General features: G+C 40.4%; 1 protein-coding gene across 3 annotated transcripts in view; it reads right to left on the reverse strand.

The window, feature by feature from the left end:
• ARHGEF4 (Rho guanine nucleotide exchange factor 4) overlaps positions 1 to 24,916 on the reverse strand; it is a 212,951-nt gene that overhangs the window by 171,226 nt on the left and 16,809 nt on the right. For 2 of the 3 annotated variants that reach the window (XM_084529196.1, XM_084529193.1), the window contains exon 3: positions 10,396 to 10,476. The exons of the other annotated variant lie outside the window; for it this stretch is intronic. In XM_084529196.1, coding sequence (XP_084385322.1) covers positions 10,396 to 10,476 — 81 coding nt within the window. The remainder of the gene's footprint in view (positions 1 to 10,395; positions 10,477 to 24,916) is intronic. 3 annotated transcript variants of the gene reach the window in all.

Raw genomic sequence — 24,916 nt, forward strand, 5'->3', positions numbered from 1 at the left:
AAGAAGTCTTATGTGCATACTGCATAGCATAAAGTGAGGATGGGGACTGGACCCTTCTTCTTGCCTTTTCTGAGAGCATCATTTGCTCTAAGGAGCAACTTCTGTGTTTTGAGGAAGCGGGCCGTAGTTCAGGATGGTAATTAGTTACACAACAGCAATTTTTGCTGTATGTTGCCTTCCCCTTAGAATACAAAGTTTAGAGATGTTAATGTTCTCATGTCAGTAAAGACAAATATCCTCTACTAAAAAGGACATTTAATATGGCTTAGTGAAATCATCACTCATATCCCCAGACTCATATTCTGAAATGCTGCAGTTGGAAACAACAAGCTTGAGCAATGAACACTTTATCTGTCACATTGACCTGGGAGGTAAGGGACATATACTGCAGGCAGCCATCACTAACTGCCTGAGCAAGATGACTTATGCGACCAAACAGGTCTTCTAATTTCTGAATGATCATGTCAGACACTTTCATCTACTGTGTAATTACTTATTTGCTCTTAGGCAGTTCATTTGGTTCCCATTATCATAAAACTATACCTCTTGATGCAGCCTAACATGTTGGTTCAAGTACTCTTTGAATCCTCCTGAATTTCCTTCCTGTAATGTAAGTTTTCTGTCTTCATAGAAGGTGAGAGATTCAGGACTTAAAATGAGAAAACTGCACTCTGGGGAGCTGAGATGGTTATTTCTGTGCTTTACCACAGCCTCACCTCTCAGCTCAGTAAATATTTGGACTGCTAAGCCAGAAATCTCCATGTATCAACACTGGCCACCATCACCCAAGAAAATCCCATTGATGACACACATCAGCAAACAGCAACTAAGAACTTCTCTGGCTATAGTTTACATGACAGGACAGATGAAGAGCTTGTTTTAATTATGAGCTTCTACAGAAAAATAATAAAATCTGAGCAGCAACAGCCATGTATCTAACCCTAAAAGGAAGCTACAAATGTGTTCAGTAAAGGCACCCAGCACTGATTGTCTCACCACATGCACTGGGAGTTGCTGGTGATGCCACAGCCAGAAGAAATGTCACTGCTGTCAACACATGCTCAGTCCCATAGGCAGATGAAGGTAGTTTTGCTCCAGTTTGACACTTCTATTCAAGACTGTGCACAGATTGTGAAAAAAAGCAGACTTGCTATGAATCTCACAAAGTCAATGTAGAGCTTGTTAGATCTCCAAGATACTCTTCTAAACTAGAAGCATAGGTAACTTGGAATTGGATGCCTGGTAACTTAGTCCAATAGGGAGCTATTGGTATGGTTTTAGACAACTGTTTCAAAGTTATAACCATTATCTCGGATTCAAGTTTGCTGTTAATACCTCCCCTACATGGCTGGAAACATTACAGTGGTGCACATGAGAATCCAGACCATCCTTCTTAACATACCCTACACTGGACATAAAATCCATTTTCCTAACTTTGTATCAGCCCCAAATACACAGAAACTGCCGGCACCCATAGCAGGTTGAGATACAGTGATGCCAGATGAAGAGCTAATGCTATAGTGCCAAGCCAATAGAAACCCAGACATATAGAGACATAAACCAGCACTCTGTACTCTCAGTCTGATGAGAGACTGAAAATGAAAACAGCCAATATCAAGGCTTTTAAAAGACTGTTTTCAGGTTAGAGTCCTTGTCTAGTATGCAATCCCGCTGTAAGGGCCTGACTCTACTGGAATCAAGAAAAAACAGGCCTTTGGGGAGATCTGATAAGAAAGGGAATAAGATAATGCTTTTTAATTAGTTGATAGTTGCTGGTTAGGACAATGATACTGTTTCAAGGGCTTGTGGCATTCAGATTTCTAATCTCATAAGTTTATTGTGTGTGGCAGAGGCAGAGTACCTTATGGGGAAGTTCGTCTGGAGCAGAAGCTCTGGAAATGATTCCAGAAATGGACAGTGCACACACAGCAGAGAAATTTCCATAAACTACTGTGTCCCTCTCCGATGAGATCCCACAGCTGATCACTGGGGAGTGAGAAATTTGAGAGCTTTCCTCCCAAGCAGGTGACATCACAAGGTTAGTTATCTGAGATGGGGCTAGTTCTTCAGTCAATAACCACATCAAAACCAAGAAAAACAAAGTACTTGTACTCGTTGTAAAATTACTCCTTTGATTAGCATAAAAATGTTGTTCTTGTTAACCAATATGTCTTCAACCAAGGTGTTAGCATTGTATGCTTTCACTTGTAGCAGAAATAATTAGATTGTGTATACATAGACAATGGCTACACAATACACATAGACTTAGTCACCACTGGAAATCCCATGTGTTGCTCTGCTTTTACGAACAGCTTTTTCTTGAAACTCCCCATACATAAGTGGTCAAACAAAGATGAGAAAGAATCAAATTAAAATAAGAAGGTATGCATCTCTTTCCTAGCAAGGCACAGCACTTGACAGGAGTAAAAGACACACATTTACTAGCATTAATTCCTCTTGGCAACTTCCTAGTAGCTGTTATGCATGTTGTGACCTTGTACTTGAGTCATAATACAGACGGCAAATAGTAACACCTTAATGGACAGGTGTCAAAAGCCCCCAGAATCACTTTAACTTGAATATTTTGGAATCCTGAATTAGTCACACAGGAGAACAGTCTAAAGCAAGCCTCACCAGTTGCTTGCACAACTGCAATGCACCTGGTTCACTGCAAATGACCAAGATAGGAGAAAGGAAGATGAGAACTGGAACAGAAGCTGCTGCAGGCTGGAACTGCCATGCGCAGGGAGAAGGGAGGATGAAGTTCATAGACTACCAGCCTAACTTGCTCCTGTTGCCATCATTTCTTCAGGTCTGCATTCAAGATCAAAGAAACAAATTTGTGAAACAAAAATAAAGCTCTGTTAGTGATTGCATTAATGCAGTTACAGCTGCAGAGCTGATACTGCACTAGACCATCTGTTGGGACCTCTTTCTCAGGCAACAAAACCTATTCATCTTTGAGCTGTTCCAAGTCACTGTCGCACATTTAGTATGTGATCCAAGAAATAACTGTGTGTGTATTAACTCTGCTGCTGGTATTAATTAAATTCATGTCTTAGAATTCAACCTTTTCCACTGATCAGTACCGCAAGACTTGTAATACATTTCTTGATAGCAGACACAACTGGTACTGAAGGTACATTTTACATGCCGATTTTCAGCTTGCTGTGTTCTAAAGCGTTTGTGTATCCACTGGAGTAATATGGCTGGGGACTGCAGAAGTTCCTGTTGAACTTGGAGTGTTGTCAAGCAGTGTAAGCATGGAATGAAAAGAGACTATTTGTAACCGTGTAAGCACTACTACTCTTTCATCCCAACAGGAATTTTTCTCTTTCTCTACTTCTTCTCTATGATGTATCCAAGTTGGATGAATCTTGGAAAACTGGGCGTATTTGTTAAAGATACCAAATCAAATACTTAGACCTCTACTCAACCTTTATAATACTGGCCTGCTTCACAAGCCAGTAGAGTTGCACTAATTATGAGGCTATATTGATGCTGTAATAATAATAAAGACTACGTGCATTTCAGCACAACCTGTAGCAGTCTGCTGAGGAACTCAGGATGATATCAGGCAGCTGCACTTTCATGGCCATTATTTTAGTAACTCAAGGTCTGCTATAGCTGCAAAGCATACAGGTCCTTAGAATAATCTCCACAAAATGTACAGCGTGGGGATATTGATATGGTTCTAGTTTTCAAGAAAAGCCAGGGCATGTACAAATTAAAACAAGCTGAGAGTTACTGTGGCAGTTAGACTTATGGAAACAGCAAAGACATATACAGTTGCCAACTTCTACCCAAAGACTATTAGTCTGGTCCCAGTAGTATAAGAAGTGAAATACAGTTTTGTTCTAGTTACCTTTCTAATTCTAACATTTGGCCTTTCTCTGCTCTGGACAACAGTAAGGAGCACAAACACTTTCCAAAGTGAAAATTTAAAGTTCTTCGCACAATCCCATTCTATTGGCTAGGAGTTTAAGAACTGTAAGTCTTGCCAAGTTTTGTCATTCTTCACATTTCTTCATACGTTAGAAGGGTTCAATGTGTGCTGCTTTCCAGAGATGGCAAGAGTCACAGATAGCCATTCCCCCTCATTCAGGCTATGCTCTCTGAGAACATGCAAGGCTTTATCAGGAGCCCCAGTGAGTTCAACAAAGGCCTGCTTCCTACCCACTGTTAGATCCAAGAATGAATATGGAGAGATGTGCACTGACCATGTAATGTTTCCAGGTGCATTATGAGCTACAAGCTCACGTTTATGGACTGAACTTGGACAAGCAGAGTCACTTGAAAACAGATACATTCGTTGCTGCTCAGATTTCAGAGTGGCATCATCACAGTGAGAAAACTATCACACAATCCTAAATTGCTAATCTGCCCACTGAGTATGTAGTTGCCCCAGAATATCTGTCACACAATGTCATTATATACTCAGTTTTTGCACTTCAGGAATTTTGTTAGTATTGCCTTCTGTTATTGTCCTTTGCATTTTACTCAGATTGTAAATTGTCATTGTATTCTTAATTCTGCCCACTGAGGTCCAACAGATATTTGCACTTGTTAAATGCCAAGCACCAAATGACATTCCTGACCGGCATCTGGCACTCGCTGCCCTTCCAGTTATTCCCATTGTTGAGTGTTACGTGGATTATTTCCCATTTGGTAAGGTATTGTTAGGTTTGGATGAACAGAAAAGGGATGCCTATGATGTAGCACTCCCTGTCTACTCACAGTAAGATCTCTTCTTGCATGCATCTGACGTATTTGGGACAGAAACTTTTCACATTCGTCATGGATCAAGTTCTACCTCTCAGACACTGGCCAAATACCCAGGCTTGTCACACTGACTTTAAGAGAAGAATGAAATCCTGCCAAAGGAAGCACAACTGCCAGGAAATAAAATGTTCACTGATAGATGCATACAGGTACAAACCTGACTAATTACAATTTTAACCTCCCCTCCAAAACTTGAAAGCTTTTAAAGCTTTCCTCACCACTTTGAACAGATACAATTCTTACACCTAGAGAGCCAGAAACATTGGTTCATCCTTCTGGATACTACACAATTCCAACTGTTTGCTCACACTTTAATGGCAAGACAGAATTAGACATGATTCATGTTCACTATTATGTTCTGTTGCCACCACATTGAATAACCTCACCAGAAAAGCCCAGACGCCAACATGTTGCTGCTTTGAGCCGGCTGACCAAAGCTTCTCTTAGGTACAATTTGAACACTAAGGACAGCAAAGGAAAGTTACTAGATCCCAATAAAAGAATGGAACGAAGATAGGTCAGATCCAGTCCTACCAGCTGAAACACTTTACCAGCCTTGCTTCCCCATTACACCATTCCTCACAACTTCAGTAAACATCCAGTTTTTGCAAAAGAAAAGCAACCAGTCAAGCCAGCTCACTTTAAATCACACCAAGGTCCTCCAACAAAATGCAGCCACTGGTATGCTTACCAAGAGGTGCCATAATTTTGTTTAAAACAAGGATGAATTGAGGAGGGATTCAAGTAACTACTGTATCTGTTCTTTGAGTTAAACAGATCTACAATAAGGGTGTATTCCAGCACAGAAGGAGAGAAAAAAAAAAAAAAATGCAACTTGTGTTTGAAGACCTCAGGAATAACTCAGGGAAAAGATTGTAACAATAAAGACAAATAAATAAATAAATAAATTTGATTTCCAATAAAACCCTTCTTTTTCAGCTTCCCGAAAGAACTGCAATAATTACATTGCAATTCTAAGATCTTCTTAAAGCAATTTTCCATGACAAGAAATGGAAAATCTGTGAAAAGCTGACAGTGAGATAAAAGTAAAATAGTTATTTGTCTTTAGAGAGGAAAACTGGATCTGGATGATCTAAGCAATGGAGAAAGTCAAAGATGCAGAGCCTTATATACTTGAATGAACTAACAAGTGCCAGGGTACTTTGTGAGTACAGCCCAAAGAACCCAGACACAAATGCCCGTAAAAATCCTGTGTGTTGAGGCCCTCAAGCTAAACATCCCAAACAACAGAAATTTGTTAGGGGAAAAAAAAAATGCTGAAGATCTGGCAAATCCATAAATTAAAATGAGCCAAGTTTAGAAGATTTGTTGAATTTTACTTTTGCCAAACACTACTTCTGCTTGTGTTGACCGCACCTGGTCTATCCTGTAAGAGAATCACGCAAAAGTCTCTTTCCAGTCAGCTTTCCACAGGAGGAAAGATGAAGATGAGAAAATGCTGCCCCAAAAGCTGCAGTTCAAGCAAGAAATGGAAATGTTCCAAGCTAGAAAGAAGTCACTGCAACCCAATCTTAATGTTGTTGTGTATGCCTGGCATTAGTAATTCGACTGAAAGCCAGCTTGATTGTCTCTGATTTTGCAGTAAATCAGGGCAGGACACAAACCATTCTTATGAGTCATTAAAGGTTAGCTAGTTTAATGGGCTCTCTTTGGTTCTCCACAAACTGTTTCTTTCCTACAAAGTATGATATAGTCTAATAAAGGTTCTCAGAAAACACACATGCTTGCAGAAAATACCAAATCAAAAGACCTGGTTTGCTCGGGCTCCCAGCTATATACCAAACCATGATGGAAACAGCACTCCCTCTGACTTACAGGAAATGTCATTCCTTATGCCCTTTCAGTCCTTGCTGTTTAATCACTGAGCTTCAAATCACATGTACTAAAGCTCAGGTGAGTCACCAACAACAAGAAAAACAAGATTAAGCCTGTCATATCCCATCTGCCCCATGCACACAAAACCAGTTGCACAGCTCCAGGACAGTGAAACCCATAGACTGTCATGGAAAGAAGCCAAGTTCCTTTTTGCCATATTCTCCATTTGCCATCTTTTCTTTAATGCAAATCTTATGTTAACAGAATTTCCTCACTTTTTTCTTACTGCTATGTTGCTGTTTGTTAGGTAAATCTCACCCCAACAATCTTTTCTACAAATTGAAGTTCACTAGAGCATAAAGCTTCTGCAGTGTTGGTACATCAGGAAAGCAGCATGCTGCTTCATGTCTTGACAATACTATGCCAACTATTAAAGTATTATTTTATTAAAGGTGTACATAAAAGTTCTTCTACCAACCATCATGCTGAACTACTGTACAGTAAAAAATAAAATCTTTCATATGATTGACCTCACTCACTGAGGATTAAATGAATTCTAGATACATCCATTTCAACTGAAAAATTGATTGTGGTTGCAAATTGACCAAGGTCATACACCTAGAAAAACAGCAGTGTTACCTAACTGTCATTAAATTAACTACTATATATCATAAATCATATAATACTCGGATACCATCCTCAACAAAACAAACCCATTTTAGCTGTGGACAACTTTTTCCTCGTTCTAAATCTGCTAACTTGTTTGGAAACTTCAAGCAACTACATCGTCACTTAGATGATATCTCTAAGTAAGTAACTCAATGCACCTATTTTCTAACACAGGCAGTGTTAGAGCAGCAGTAAAGCTGTCTGTATTAAATATTTCTATACCACAACATAGCTTATTCTAAGCTTTTTATTTTCCTAACTGTAGTTCAAACCACACAGAAGACTGATTTGCCTCCATTTAAAATCTGTGCTAGCCTTATCTCAAGTAAGGGAACTTGTGCTTCTACTTCCAGGGATCCCATGTTTTGTAATTAATATCCACTTGAACACAACCAGTAAGAAAATGAGGATTGAAAAACTATTTAACTTCCTCCACAACCTCTTCTGTATCACATGAGCCTATGTGGTAAATCTCATCCTTGTCAGCAGCTATTTCCTGAAGCCCATGCCTCGTGTTTCCTGCAAATGAATGAAAGGGATATCAGGCTATCTTTTATGGTTTCAGCAAACAAAATTTTGTATGCTTCCACTGATAATAAGCATTACCGCAGGAAAACTTGCTTGCTTAGAGAGCCCTAAATATAAAGGAAGGCATAGTTTCTATATAAGTCCTAATTTTCATAAACCATAAATATCCAGGGTAGGTTGGAGTTAATATCTAATGTCTTGTTGTGAGGAGAGGAACCTGTAGAGACTAAAAGTATCAGCCAAAATTTTCAAACACAAATACTAAGTACAGGCTTTTAAATCTATACCAAGAGGCTGAACATTTCATCTGTCACTTCACAGTTTGTCTACGGTACCCTATTTTCAAACAGGGGCCAGAACTCATAAAATGTTTAGAATTTAAACATGATGTGCAGCTCTTATCAGAAACACTGCATTCTTTGGATATCAGAAGTATCAAACATTCCTTTTGAGCTCAAAGGATTCTCAATGCTGTTTGCAAGACATGAACTTGCTTTTAAGTCAGTCACCTTTCTGAACCAGTAAAGGAAGTGAGCTGCAGCTGTTCAGATGCTGTAGAAAATGGTGGTCCACATCTTCCCAAACAGTTGCTATACTTTTCCAATAGGCTCCCATGTTAAAAACAGAGAAGACTTCATTATGTGAAAAAATCACATTTTCAAGACTGCGCATAAGCAGACAACTCACTTTCAGCTGGAAGCCTTCTATAACTGGTTTCACATACACACAAGCTTGTTTTACTACTTAATTTTCTAGGGAGCAAGCAGAAACATTTAATATCCAGGATGTCTGAAGAATGGTATTCTCTCAGACAGGAACTCCATGAAACCAGTTTTACCATTCTGTCTTTTCAAAGGCAAGCATGTACAGGGTGTTGTCTGATGTTCTTCTTAGAAGAACACAGGGAAGGGGATAGATTTATGTATCTGTAGCATGAAATTCCAGGGATTGGAGTGGCAGATTATTTCACACATATTAAACAGCCAGAGAAAATTGCATGCTGTTTAAATCTCACACAAATTAAGAGACTGCATTTTAATCACTTTACATAGGTACCTGCTAGAAAAGGCCATAAGCTGCAAACAAGCCGCAGATAGAAGTGACTTGCAAACTTTCCTCTTAACGTTACTTGGAATTAAGCAGTTAGGTTTATTTTTCATTTTTAAATGTGTTCTAATTTGGGCTTCTCATCAACTTACATATCTCCTCAAGACTGCCACACAGAACCACTCACAAGCACACAGAGCAATTTCCCTTACATAATGAGGCAATTTTAGTTACAGAGGAAACGTGCAACAGCATGATGTGTGAACTGCTCCATGTACTAGTTTGGGAAGGAAGGGAACCTCCCAGAAAGGAATTTCACTGGCCAGATGCTTTCACAGTCTCACTTGCATCACCACTTTTATTGCTTTTTTTTTCCATAAAGTTCACTTATTTTAAATTAGAAGAACAATATATTAATATGTTCTTGTAAATCACTTTTATAGCTAGGAAGCCTGGCTCAAGTTTATATAAAATGCTTTTGGCAGCAGATAGACAAAAGCCAGATTAGAGGAAGCAGAAAAGATGTACATATGGAAATTGAGGTAGTTTAAGACTTTGGGAAGAATGCAGATGTAATAAGAAACAGAGAAGATGCAAGATGGTAGACTCTATAATAAGCTTTTGAGTAGAGGAACTGTGCAAAATGACAGCAGACACAAGCTGTATTGCAGCTATTCCACCTCCCTCCCACCTCTACCCTCAAGGTCTTAACCACTGAAGAGTAATGTTCTCTTGTGATCTTTCTCATCTCAGCTGATCCTTTATTACAACATGTAGAGTAGAACAGTTCCAATGGGAAGGCACAAGAATATTCCTACCAGCTGTTCAACATATGGTTGAGCTATGAGGGGTGAGAGTATTCTTCCAAAGAGTGAGAAATAAGGGTTTTAGTACTCACAGGAAGGAAATAACTGAAAGGTCAGCATCTGTGTCCTGACTGAATATTCTACTGAGCTACTGCAGAAGGGTGAAACCAATACCACCTGCCTTTCACTGTATCCAGAGCCCACACTCATAAATATATTGACCAAATAAAGCACCTCAGGTGAGATGAACAGAGGAAATTACTTGTTTTCAAGTTCCACTATATGCTGAGGAACTGGGGAACTTACTGAGTTCTCCCAGCTGTACAGTAACAGCTGTACAGTAACTGAGCAGAAGTTCTGAGGAAAGGGTTCAGGGGTTGAGATACAGACAGGGAGATCACTTGTCACATGTACCCCTTTTCCTTTCAGGAGGAGGAGTGAGACAGCAACTGTGGTAGAGTTTAGCTGCCCTGCAGGGTAAGACCACTACAAGACTGTGTTGAAATAGATGTGTTGTTGTTTTTTTTCTGCGCATTTTTTTGCAATAATTTCCCCCCTCTCCCGTCCCTCCCCCCCCTTCCCCCCTCAATAAAGGAAGCTGGATTTTGTTTTAACCTGGTAGAACAGAGTTCGTTAGTTCCAGTCCCTGTAGATAAAAGGGTCTTTCTGACTACACCATGAATGAGAAAGCATGTTCCCAGCCCAAATACATGAAGGGACTCTGCACCTGGATGTGGAGCTGCCTTGTCTCAGAAGTACTCTCTTCTGCTTCTCCAGCAGTCCTTATTACAGCACTTCCATGACACTCCTATGCAGAGATGTTGGGAAGGAAGAAGAAAAAAGTCAATTGGCATTTCAGCTTTAGGAAACAAGGAGCTATCAGCATAGTTGCTTTTCAATTCACCTGCCCACAAAATAAAATAAAATAAAATAAAATAAAATAAAATAAAATAAAATAAAATAAAATAAAATAAAATAATGTATATGAAATAGTGTTAAAGGAAGATCACTCTGGTTGCAAGATCAAGCTTTCAAACATTAAGAATTACCAGAATTAAGATTACCCGTGTGACCCTAAAGCAGTTCTCTTAAGTTTTACAGTACAGTCTTTAATAATGTAACTTAAAGGGTTTTCCACAAGTTCCAAGCTGCATTCAACAAAGGAACGGATAAATCTCACTTAGTATTCAGGCACTTAGCTTTATCATCATTGTTCAGTGTACAAAGTAGATGGAAGAACTATGTTAGGCACCAAAATGTCTCCATAGCCTTGTGTGTTATGGAAAACTGGAGGCATGCTGGCAGGAAAGAAAAGCACAGACCTTGCTCCCATGCCAGCAGCCAGCCATTGCATAAATTGTGGCTTCTTTAGGGCACCACTAAGGGTATCCAGAAAGACAGAGGTTTCTGCTGTTTATAGCTCTGGTGACTGAGAGGAACTCACTTCCATACTAGTGCAGGCATTCCCCTGCATGCCTTCGAGCATGCAGTCCTTCTCTTATTTTATCCCCCTACTCTTTCCATATCCCATCTGTCCTCAGCCTGTAGTCACAAGTGAAGGATCAAGGGTATATAAATGTGAAGTTCCCAGTCAGACCCTGAAAAGAAAGTAACAAGTGGCAGAATGCCTTTAGCTCCAAGAGAACATCCCCCACTCAGTTTGATGCAGTCTTAATTAAAACTTTGGAAATAACTATAAGCATTCAGCTTTGACATTAGTGGCATCTCTGGAGGGAGAGAAAGAGATAATAAGTAATGTTTTGCTATTTATTGTGGGAGATGAATACAGCAGGTGGCTTCATCTGGCTGAAGGAGAAAGTCTGAATGTCTGGTCTATCATGGAAAATGACTTCTGTGAGCATCTGATGAGGTTGAAAGTCATAAATTTGTGTTCTCATCACCTAGGCTTGTATTGTGGAGATGTCTCACTTGGTTTGTTTATGCAATATGACTGTTTACAACATTACATGGAAAACATTAAATTAAAATTTCAATTGCAAGCATCATCAAGCTCCAGCTCCCCTGAAGTCCCATATTTCCACAGGAAGCATTACTGTTAGTGTCTTAGAGACCTCACTGACTCTGGCTGAATTCAGCCTCAACACAAGTTAGAGGAGCAAATCTCTCTCCCCAGAGCAACTAACGGTATACATAAGAGAAAGTGAAAGAAACTATGAAAGAGAAAAAAGACAAAAAGCAAGAAACACAACTAGACTGAGGTTAGTCACTATGGGATGGTTGGAGCTGCTACTTCTGTTTAAAAACACTGAACTCTTATTTCAGTCTTAGGTGATTATCTGAAACTTGTAATAAAAACACATCACAACAGGGAGCATGAGATACACTAGCGCAGATGGATCCCACTTCTGGGAACTGATTTCCTCCTACACCTTCTTTTATCATGAGGAAAGCCAGGATAAGTACTTAGCACATGTATTTTTTCTTCATTCCCTATATTCATGTACTACTACAGTAGGGAGCAGATGTCACTTATTTTCACTTGTGATCCTACACTAGTTTTCACCATAGGCTCTATGTCTAGATGCTGAAGTGGCTCCATACCATCCACAAAGGGAGGAGATGCAGTGCTGACCACTCTGTAAGTAGCTGCTACCTTCCTCTGCTCATCCCACCTTAGGCTACAAAAAATGTGCGAGATCTGCAAAGAATGGAATGGAACTCAGGGATCCACTCGTTGCAAATTCATATTTCTGGTGCATTAGTGGATTTTTAAAGCTTAGTCTTTTGATAACTCAGGAATATCATTAACTAATTGGACTGTGTAAACATGAGGATGGATCTTGTGGGGAATTGGGAAACAACACTGCCCTCACTTTATTGTGGGAAGCATTCCATAAGCCATTGGAGATGTCTAAAGGGGCTTGCATCTGGTTAGGGAGGATATTAAAACCAGAAGAATTGGCATCAAATTATGTGTTGTCTCATCTTGAGCCAGGCCAGGCTATCACACTCCTTTTGCCATCTGCCCTCTGGTGGAAGGAGGTTCTGCAGAACAGCCAAATGGGGAAACTCATGCTGTGTGGAGGCCAGGTGAAGGCCACAGGTGTGTTCCACATTTCTGCCTTACTTCACTGGAAAGCCAGACTTTGGTTACAGATGGGCCACTTGCGAGTAAGCCAGGAGGGACTAAACTAAAAGGAACTGACCCTGAGCAGGTATCCCCAGCCCAGAGGCAGGAGAGCCTTGCCAGGCTGAGGTTGAGTGGTAGAGGACAGCCCTGTAGCATAGCACCTCTTTATGTGGTCGCCCAGTTTTGAAAAGTGGGTAGACAGCACTTGCTGCATTTGTGTCCAGGTCTTCTAAAACTCTGAGCAGAAGCAATGCTTGCAATGCTTTAAAGCAAGGTCTCCGTGTTAATCAGAAAGGCGCACTCTAGTTGCAATCATTGAACTGTAAGAGCTTTGATTTCTCCTTACTGCCTTTGACTCTGTTGAGTCTGGCTGTATGCTGGTACTATTTCATCTTCAGAAAGACCAATTTTTTAGCTGTCCTGTAGTGTTTGTAATACTTACTGTATTAACTCATCTTGCCAGCAGACGGATATCTGGATGATATTCCATCTCAAAAGCATGTGAACATCATCAGACAATTTGAAAATATTATTGTAATTGAGGTAGTCAGAGAAAAAAAAAAAGCTATATGAGCAGCTTTGATCCTGACCCTTAAGCATTGTCCAGGAGTTGCAGTTCCCTAGATGTCACACTTCTAACTCCTCTTTTATAAGAAATAAAAGATAATAAAATTTTTCGTAACTTCTTGGTATTATAAGATATTTCATTCCAAACTGTACAGTCTCAACTTGTTTCCCTGAAGAACCTAGGCAAAAAATTTTGACTCACATAAAGGAAATGAAGGACAACGTAAGTATGTAGGACCTGAGTATTAGACGATATAATAATGATCACATAGACCTAAATAACTATGCTGAATGCAGTGTCTGATTATTTTTTTCCATGTCAGGACTGAGTTCATAGAATTCCTAAGTGTAACAATTGATTTTTTTTTAAATAACCAAGAATTAAAACCTGGGAATATTCCAAGGCAAAAAGTAGCCAGTAACGTAGTCTAGACATGGTGGGAAATGCACTTATAATACTTAATTTTCAACAGAATGCAGTTTTTCTGTTGAAGCATATTTGAAAGTGTGAGAAAAGTTCAGTATGACTTAAAATGCGCCTACTGAGAATAAAGCTGAACTACAAATGACAAAAAGGAAGGCAGTGAGAAAAAATAAATACTTCACTAAGGCAGAGTAAGTCAGAGGCTTACATAAGAGCCAGAGAACCTGGGGAAAGAGGGCATCTTTTATTACACAGGTAATAAAAATGCAAAAGAGAAAGCTGAATCATTAAGAGATGGAAACTGATGAAATTAGCAACTGTGAAATGGCAGAGACTGAAGGCCTTGTTTCAGCAAGAAGTAATCATGATTATGAAGTTAAAACAGCCTTCTGAGTAGCTATTTATAAAGAACTGATATAGAAATTGGAAGAAACTTGGCTACCCATTTGTTGGCTTAATTTCATTTATCCCTGGGTGTTAGAAGACAAAAAGATAATTTCAATGTAGTCACAAACATTTTTGAAAAGACATGGGAAAGTCCAGACAACTAAGAGAGCCTATACTATATTGAATACATATGCCTGACATTCATCTTAAGTAGAGTAATAGAGTAAATAAGGAGAAAGGAAATGTCTAAAGCATAGAACCACAAGCAAAGCATGCATACAAAGAACACAATTTATTAGGCAAGGACAATGAGGATATTCACAGACAGAAAGATTAACATATGAAAAGGAAAGGCATTTGTAGCGTAAGTATTTCTATGCTACTTAATATATGACTTCATGAAACCTTCCATTACCAATCAAAGTTGGATCTGATGCGCAAATATGTGAGATCAAAACACAATAAAATAAGGTTTGTGATACAGACTAAATTTTAAGGAGATATCTTGAAAAGACTTCTTCAAAAAGACTTCAAAGACTTACATCAAAATCTCCTCTGTATATTCCATCCTTTAAATTATGATTATAGCATAAGATTCCAATTGATTAAAAAACAAAACAAAACAAAACAAAACAAAACAAAAAACACAGAGAATAAGTTTTAAAATATTTTATGCCACTCATGAATTCAGTTAAACAGTTAAGCTGTAATTATCATCCTAGGGACTCAGGTTATCATTCACTGTTACCTTGGAAAATACATGGTATTTTCAAATGTAGACAGGCTTTGGGTGAAAGAATGCCACTATATTAGTTGAAATTCTATATTTCCTTCTAGTGAAGATATGGAGATGACTTGTCTAGTTATATTGCAAGCATTATCTGTAAATACAGCTGGGTCTGCCTAGCTGGAAATTCTGCGACATGGAGGTCGTGGGAGAATCTACTTGTGCACTACCCACATCAACTGGCATGTGGGTCTGCAAGGAGAACTCTGCTGGGGGACAGCAGAGCAGGCAGGAGGTAACTTAGGGCTGGGGAACTGAGCTTTCTCCTGTTGAACTGGTAGAAACTGGAACCCAAAGAGACTATGAACTATCTTCAAGAAGACTGTCTTCTGGTAATGCATTTGCAGCATCTATATGGCAGAGATACTTAACAGGTCATTTCATCATGCAGACTCTTTTGATATCCTGGCTCTGATACATGGCTCTGTATTTTAACAATTTCTTTCATCCCCTAATCATTGTACAGTATCTTGAAAGTACATATCTTTCTTTCCATGTCTTCCATTTTATCACTATCTTGGAACTCCTTTTCTGCTTTCTGGACTGTGCTTGAGGGCTGGAACACAGCTGAAACTGATACTCTGTGTTATAAACCTTGTAATTCATGCTAATTTCAGCACTCACATTTAATTGGTGAATTAAATATTCCTGTTAGTCTCATGTATGGAAAAATGGCACTATCTACACCTGTTGTTTATTCAGGTGCTATCTCCAGGTATAGCTTGCAAGAGAAAAACATTTTTTTCTTTTAGTGATAGAAAAGTTTCCATGCTAGTTATGTGAGTTTATAAGGTCATATATCAACTTGACAATAACAGAGTTCTCACTTATTTCACAGGATCCCTCACAACTGTATATTGATTACCAGCCTAGGTTTTTGATCAGGATCTGCCAGCAAAGATGAGGTCTTCTTGGCAGAGCTTTTCCAGTTGCAGAGCAAGGAGCTGGAGGCTGGGATGGGAGACAAACAACTGCCAAGTATGACAAAAAATTGTTTTCTGAGATGCTGGAAGTCTCAGAACTTCATGTTTCCAAGGGAACACAATGACACTAAGAATGATTAGAGAGCTACTATTACTTCAATTACAAATCAGACTCTGGCTACTGCCTAAATAGCACTGGTAAACCAGCAAAACACAACTGTTCGTATAAAGTGCTTGGAGCTCTTCAAGGATGAAGAAAAAACGATGAGTCTGAGTAAGACTCAAAGACCTGAAACTACAGAGTTGAAGATTAGCTGCCATTTTGTGCAAATTTCAGTGAGTCTTAATGCTGGGCTTACAGAGAAAGGCTTCTGAGAAAACCCTCCGGTAGAACAAAAAATTTGTTCCAAAAATTACTCATGAGAGGAAAATCATTTTTGCAGAAAAGTCCTACAAGCAACAATGGAAGTCAGCAGGGAACAAAGGCCTCTCTCATGTATTTATAACAAGAGATATTTCTTCTGCTTTTGTTGTCCCTAAATCAAAATCTGCTTTGACCAGATAGAGTATTTGACATTTCTACATGGGATAAGAATTATTTTTCAATTTTATTTCTAAAACTTCAGAATCAAGCAGGCTTTAACTTCAGATCAAGCCTCTTACCTAAAAATACCTTATTCTAGTCTGACTTGATGTGAAAGATGTTCTTTAACTGGATAGCAAAATCCCTTAAGAAGAGAAAAATTACATAAGATTTTTTTTTTAAAGGTACTAGATAACATAAACACAGGAAGTTCAGCAAAGATTTCATGGAGTCTACATTACTACAACTATGCAAATCCCAATTTGATGTCATTCTGTTGTTTTGCCACATATTTTTGAGTGAAAACTTATGTTACAAAGGGGGTACAACTAAATAATTAAAATAGTTTTGAAAGTCACTCATCTAAAATATGTTTGACTGGCAAAATTATATTTAATGATATTCTAAATGTTAGAAAGATCTAGGATATTTAAATACATACTTATTGCATCCCTAGGCACCTTAGAAGAGTTACCAACAAAAAAAAAAAAGAAGAAGAAGGGGGCAGCAGAAGATACTCTGGGCAAGCATCACACACACATCTATCTATATTTAGGTGCCAATCAGTTTCCCAGCAGAAAAACTGACTTCCCCTGTATGGGATGTATGGTGCCACACTAGGAGGCGTACCAATGAAGACCCAAGGTGTCTATACAATGCTTTGCAGGTGGGTGGAAAACTCCTGCACACTGCCAACTGCACAGTTGTGCAGCCCTGGCCACTCGGCGTGGTGCTGTGCACAGCCCTAGGAACCAGCCGCCCTGCGAAGGCACCCTCTGAGCGCCAATCCTAGTATCATTAAGGTTGGAGAAGACCTTCAAGATCATCTAGTTGAACTGTCAGATCTTACACAGTGCCCAGCACAGGAGGCTCACTGCACTCACAGCCTCCAGGCAGCCCAGAGATGCAGCCTCGCTGCACTGCACGCAACCCAGAAGGAGGCACACACCTACTGCGAGGATTACGATAAATCATGAGCTCACACAGCTTCCTTCATGTGGCATGGGAATGAATGTAAATTAGCCCTTTCGTTCCAAATGTTTCCATACTGACCTCTGTTTCTCCACTGACACAGAGGAAGGTTTGGTTAAATTCAGAAGTTCCTATCTATGCAAGGAATCAACTACAGATAAACAGCGAGACCATCGGTCCCATGGGGTCTCCATCCATCACCTCTCAACTTAATGGTAACACAGCGCAGCAAAAACATATAAATCTGATGCTGATGCCTCTGCTGAATAGTCACAGCAATGAGCACTGATCCATGTGCAGACTCTCCCACGTGAGAGCATGTGTCAGGACTTCATAATTAGGCTATTTTACAAACTCTTGCTCCTCTCAGACACTGGCTCTTCCCATACATTAAGCATGAATAACCTAAGATCATGGCTGGAAATTCAGACTCTCTGGCTCATGTGGAACTGCACTGACTTACATTTTTAGTACGCATCAATTCCTCTGGGTCACTGCAGCCCGTTACAGCCCCTCAATGGGGTCCAACAGTGCCTTTCAGCTGACCTCAGGTGGTCCCGATGGGCCTTCACTACACCGTGTGTCTCCTCTGCGGTCTGATTTGGGGTAATCATGATTCTGACTGCACGTTTAAGAAGGATAGCATGACAGACAGTTGGATAGTGGCCAAGAGCATCAAATTTGTGAAGCAATGAGCAAAACAAATCCACATACACATTCATAGGAGTGGATTGTTTAACTGGTGCAATGTAACCGTGGCTTTGGAGTTTCAGTAAGAGAGATTTATTACTGAGACAAAAGAATACTGTTTAATGTCACAGATTGGTCTGCAATTTCTTCATGATCTAAGTTGTATTTAAGTATTTTTTCATGTAGAATGGACTTCTAGTAAATTACTGTGATTAAACAAACAAACCAACACCTTTGGTAACTTTAGATCTCCTGAGATTTAAAACAAACATGGAAGTTTACCAGGGAAGAAGTAAAACCTACACTTGCCTGCCATGTGTTCTACCTGACTGGAGGTGGAATGAGGATGTTCAAACTTGGTTCTGCCAAGAGCTTTACAACTACTTTATGATTGAATGGCTTATATTTAATGGCTTTTATTATTTCAAGTCTTTTGTTGGTGTTATATGGAAATGTTTCAAGCAAGCTGTCTCCAGTCATTGACACAACACTTTTTAAGTCTATATGAATAATTTTAACATATCAACACATAGTAAGCAAAATTTCTGCTATGTAAAGTGTTTACGCCACAAACTCAGCAAGAATACTGAGAAAGGAAAGAAGATTTTTCAACAAATTTGTGGCAAAACCAAAGGGTAGGACTCAGTTTCCCTTCAGTCCTTTGGAGCACTAAAAATCCTGGTTTGAAATCTGAGCAATAAAATGTATTCAAGTCCCACACTCACAGCATCACCACAATGAGCCCTTCATTAGCCAGCACTTCCCGGCAGACTATTAAAGGGGACACAGGTTTACCAAACAGCTAATCCTTGATAATGAAAGGTTTCCAACAAAGCTCCCTTTCCAGGGAGTCTGGGCACTTTCACATTAGCAAGAAGTGAATAGTCAAAGTGGTTCAGGAAACCTGCCAAACAGTAGCTCATGCACTGAAAACAAAGACCTGCAGTCTTCAGGAAGCTAGGGAAAAAAACAGCAGTGTTTTGAGTTGTTTTTTGTCATCATAGTTACCTTCTTCTCCACTTTCTTTCATATTATTTCATGAATAGTCTTCGAACTATAAAGTGTATACACACTTGTCACTTAAATTTCACTTGCACATATAAATCAGTTTCTGCACTGCCTTTCCTCTTTCCGAATGTGAGACAGAGGTTTCCTCTCTTTGCTCCGGGCCTCTCCTGAACACATGCCACTTTTCTTACTATCAGTCCCTAAGCAACAGTAACACCATTGACTGGTACCCATTCATTTCCTCAGTGATTTGTTTTTCTTTAGTATTTAACAGGCTGACAATTGGATCTTTTCCTTTTGGGGCCTATTTTAAGAAGGCTTTATTTAATCAGATGCAATTAAACATTTAGGATCCAAGATAAGTAATTTTCCTTTAGATTTGTAAAGGACATCAATGCACGTTCTTTGGATTTAGGTAAAGAATGTCAGGATTAACATCAAAACATAACAAATAAGGCTTATGGAAACATCTTTCTTTTTGACAGAAGGACATGGCAAAACAAATTCAGGGTGGCTGAAGAACCAATTCACAAGGAAGGGAGGAGCTGTAGGGTGGACAGGCTTGCATACATGAACACAAGGTGTATGTAACCCCCAGTGCACAACAGAGCTCTGGGAGGGACTGTGTTGCCCTTATTGCCCTTCCCTCTGACTTGAAAAGGAAGCAGAAGGAAAGCACAGCATTCCGATATACCATATCTGCTCATAAAAGAGAGCAGCATACTCCAGCATGCAAAAAGCAGTTCTGTCCCTTCCTGCCTTGTGCATCCACCCCTTTATTTGTTCACTCTGCTGGAAGATGACGTTTCCGTGGACTTAACTGGGAGAATCTGACTGTTTTGTGCCTATGACAGGGCAGAGAGAGGGAGCTTGTAAGAGGAAGACAGCTGGTACAATGCAGCACTGAAAGCCTGTGAGACAGAGCAAGGCTGACACCTGATGGTTCAAGTCTGAAGACGACTGTGCTACTGCGCACGTTGCTTTGTAGGCAGAAAACTGAGTGCCCTCCGGCAAGCGCTTAGAGAAGGAACTTTTATGCGGCCACCCCTTCAGGTCTGGTGGCCGGGACACCTGCAGAATCAGCCCGATCCCCGAGGCAGCTCAGGAAGCCGCTGGCCCTGCAGAGATCGGGAGGTCTGCTCTGCACAGCCCCGCGGCCGACAGGGGGCTGCCTCCAGCCCCACGGATCCTCTTCCCACTGCTGCCTGCTTCCCAGTTTCCTCTAACACAGCTCAGCAAACGCATCTTTGCACTGACCTGGGGTAAGGGAGAGGCAGTAGCAAGCTGGTGCTGGCCTGGAAGAACTAAAAGATGAGCCAGACATGAAGAGTCTCTCCAAACCAGGCTCCTCGAGTGACCCTATTTCAATCCATGCAGTCCATTAACTGGGGGACAAAATGAGTTTCAAACCTCATTTTAAATATTTCTAAACTAAGTCACCAAGACTTGCAGGTAAAGGGTAACAATAAGACCTTCAGACATAACACTTTGAGGAGATCTGTGTCCTCTCTGCGAGGCCCAAGAGGTTTTTGTGCTAAGCCACAACCCACAGCATGGTGGTGCTGGTGCTGACATGAGGCTTTGCCAGGAAATCACCTCTGGAAGCTCCAGCTTGGGGGTGATGATCACTCGTGACAGTCTGCTGTTGTGGTAGTCTGCAGACCTCGGGGCTGAAGCTGGCCCATCACTTTGCTGCATTGCTGAATGTCTTCAAGATTGCCCAGCACGTGAAGTTGAACATTTGCTGTGTCAGGGTCTCCTCCTTCTCAGATATTTCATAGAACCAGGGAATCATTTAGGTTGGAAAAGAGCATCGAGTGCATCCATCATGTCCAACATGCCACATCCACACATCTCTTAAATACCTGTAGGGATGCAGATTCCTCCACTTCCCTAGGCAGCCCATTCCAATGCTTGAGACTTCTTGCTCACATCCTATCACAGGGAGTTGTAGAGAGCTGTAAGGTCTCTCCTTGGCCTCCTCTTCTCCCACTAAACAGCCCCAGTTCCCTCAGCCACTCCTCAGAAGTCTTGTTTTCTAGTCCCTTCACCAGCTTCATTGCTCTTCTCTATACACATGCAAGCAACCCATTATTCTTCTTGTAGTGAGGTGCCCAAAACTTAACACAATAATTCAGGGTGTGGTGTGTCCAGTTTTCCTACATCTGACTGAATCACATGAATTTAATCCCCCAGAACATTCCTACTGTGCTCTATTGTTGCCCTCTCTCCCATAAATCTGAAACAAGATGGTTATGCTGTGAAATCACTCTCTAGCCACTGTCGCAAAACATTACTCTCAAAGCAAAATTCAGCACAAGAACAGAGACTCCTCCTTCTGTCAGTCAAATTACTACATCTTAAAACTATTTAATTTGCAGACTTGAAAAGTAAAACAAGCAAAAAGTAGCTTTGCTTTACTTGCTGAGAGGTCGTAATCAGCCTCCAATAACTTGTCACAATAAACAAATTGAACCAAAGAAATTAGATCATTTTCCCTTTTGGACTAAACAAATAGATAATCCTCCAGTGAACAAATCCTGCATTTGGCAGGCTAGCACAGAGCATTCTTCAGTTTTGACAGATGGTGTAGATAATGGTCTCTTTTTTGTTCAGCTCCACTATCCAAATGTTGAAAGAGTCTTCACACATTATATTCTGTTGCTGAAAGATAAAAGCTAAACTGTAACTGAGGCTTTGCATCAGTGCAGGATCTCTGTCCTCTGCTAAACAACAGCTTGTTCTCCATGAGGCAGAACTGAAGAAGCCTGCTTTCCTACAGATTTTTGTCCCCTAATACACCCTCTACTCATCACATTAGCTATGTTCCCCTCTATACTCCTTACACTGGCCTGTCATTACATAAATGCTTAACCACTATGGCTAAGGATAGCAAAAAATGTTTTTATAAATCTACTAACGGCAAGAGGAAGGCCAAGGAGAATCTCCGTCCGTTACTGGACACGGGGAGGAACGTGACTACAGAGGATAAGGAGAGGGCTGAGGTTCTTAATGCCTTCTTTGTGTCTGTCTTCACTAGCCAGAGCACTCATCCTTGGGATGCTCAGCCACCCAACCTGAAAGTCTGGGACAAGAAGCAGAAGAAACCCCACACACACAGTTCAGGTGGAAACAGTTAAAGACCTGCTGCTCCACCTGTCCATGGGGCCAGATGGGATCCACCTGAGGGTGCTGAGGGAGTTGGCAGATGGCTGGGCTGCTTTCCATCATCTATCAGTGGTCTTGGAGAGGTCCCAGATGACTGTAGACTTGCTAATGTGATGCCCATCTATAAGAAGGGTCGTAAGGAGGACCTGGGGAGCTACAGGCCTGTCAGCCTGACCTTGGTGCCAGGAGAGGTGATGGAACAGGTCACCTTGAATGCAATCACACAACGTATGTGGGACCACCAGGGGATCAGGCCCAGTCAGCGTGGGTTCATGAAAGGCAAGTCCTGCCTGACCAAACTCATCTCCTTCTATGACCGGGTGACCTGCCTGGTGGATGAGGGAAAGGTTGTCACAGTCTGCCTAGACTTCAGCAAGGCTTTTGACACGGTCTCCCACAGTATTCTCCTGGAGAAGCTGGCAGCCCATGGCTTGGACAGGTATGCTCTGTGCTGGGTTAAAAGCGGGCTGGATGGCTGCATGGTGATGATTAAGCCTGGCTTACTGATATATCTCATGCTGTGGAAAGCAACAAGATTCCCTATTTGCTTTACAGCATAGACTAAAAATTGCACAGACGGTAGCTGCGGCAGTCTTACTACAAACATGCAAATGTCAATTGAAAACTTCCAAGGTTTCACCTCAGTCTTCTTTCACTCTTTTCCTTTATGTTAGAAATTAACACAAGTTACCAGAAAGCTAATGATAGAGCAAGAATCTGAGAAGTTTATTCATTGCACGTGACAGACTCAGCTGGCATGTACTAACAAACCAGTCACCACTGTACATCAGCCACTTCCTACATCAGCCTTTGAAGTGCCAGGATGCAAGCAAGTTCTAACTGTAGACAAATTAATCCAGATTTTATCTTTCCTTTCAGAGTTTGCACTGACAGCAAACAGAACAACCAGCGTTACACTTCATCTGTTCAGGGGAAAATGCTTGGCACAATTTCAGCATGGAAAGCAAGAGAGAACTCTAGCACCTTTATAATCCTAATTCAGGTAATGAACACCCAAGACAGATTACTTGGCAAGTATTTCACTAATATTTAATCAGAGATCAAAACAACACTAGAAAATACTACTTGATGATGCAGGGTAAGAGCTCACCTCTATCTAACAGAAATCTACTTTTGTTTGTAATGTGAAATGCTGACGTTAGCACAAATAGCTCACGAAACCCTCTGCTTGGGAACAAGCACAAAGCAGCTGGATTACTGAAAATACTTTCTGGCCAAGTATTTCACAGATAAGTACACAGAGGTGTCTGAACTTGCACACCTGCCACTAAAGGCTTCATGGCCTCCCACACAATTCTGGATGCTGGAGTTTTATTACTTCCAGACAGTGGTATATTAAGTGTTCACAAAGCCCCCTAATAAAATGGGGTCCACATGTGTTCAGTGACCATTGCTGTCTCCAGTGTAAACAGACTCACAGGTTCAGACCAAATTAGTCTGAAAAGTCTGTAGACTGTTAGCCACACTGACATATGCAGTAATTCTGAGAAGCCACATAGCCCAAAATATAGGCGATTAGTTCACATCTATGTTCCTTAAGGGAAATACTTTCAGAAATGCAAGAATAACATTCTCAACAAAAGCCGTCTTTATCTTTCAAGACTTTATTCTGCAGTCATGAATCCCAAAAGACATTTCATTTGCCACACTGCAAATACAGGAACTCCTACTCTGCGCCTGCCATTCCTGGAAGTAAGTCCTATAATTATTTTTACTGCACGACCAAATTGACATGTAAAAAAAACTTCACACAGTTTGCACAATTTCTGTAACTCTCCTTCCACGTCTGCTGCCGAGACAGGAGTACATAACCTTTCTCCACTAAAAACGTGCTCAAAACAAATGCAGACATCTCACATTCAATAAAACACATGCACAGGACATCTTTCTGTCTCGCATGTACATCAAATCATGCTTCTTTAATATTGATTTTTATTGTAATTTCATGTAGTTGTTTTTTTTTTTTAATTTCTTTTACTATAAATTCTGATAATAGTTTAGTTTGGCCTGAAGGAGTATATCTAGACTGTACTGGAATAAGCTTAGCCAGGAATTTAGACTAGATGGGTTTACCCAGTATTAGTCAAGATAAGCCTAGCCAAGTGAACTGCCAATACTGACCGGTAATTCAGGTCTCTCTGTAAGACAAATATATCTTAAAATTCAAAGTTCCTCCTGATAATGAGGTCTAATGAATCTGATTATGTCTGATACAAATTCCATCAGCAGATTATCAACATAATCAATGGTGCTGAAGACTTCATTGCATTCATTGAACATTAGGAGAGTCTATAGCTGAAACTGTGTGGATTTGCATTGTGCTACAAAATTGCAGTATATTTAACACGTTATTCATGAGATATTTATTTTCTCATACTTTAAATGTCATTTTGCAGCAAGAAGGCATAATATGCACAATAAAAAATTGATGGAAAAATGTGAGTCTACTCTGGTTGAATGTCACTTGCCAGACATATAAGAGGTCTTCAGGGAAATTCCTATATCTTTGGAGGTTTTTCGTATAGAGTTTCACAAAGAGTTTACTGCTCTTTAACCCACTGGCTGTCACTGCATCCCTGAAAGCTCTTTGCATCCCTAACAACTTACTATATATCCCCAAAGCACTG

This window comes from Aythya ferina (assembly GCF_964211825.1).
Source record: "Aythya ferina genome assembly, chromosome: 9".
Classification (NCBI taxonomy): Eukaryota; Metazoa; Chordata; class Aves; order Anseriformes; family Anatidae; genus Aythya; species Aythya ferina.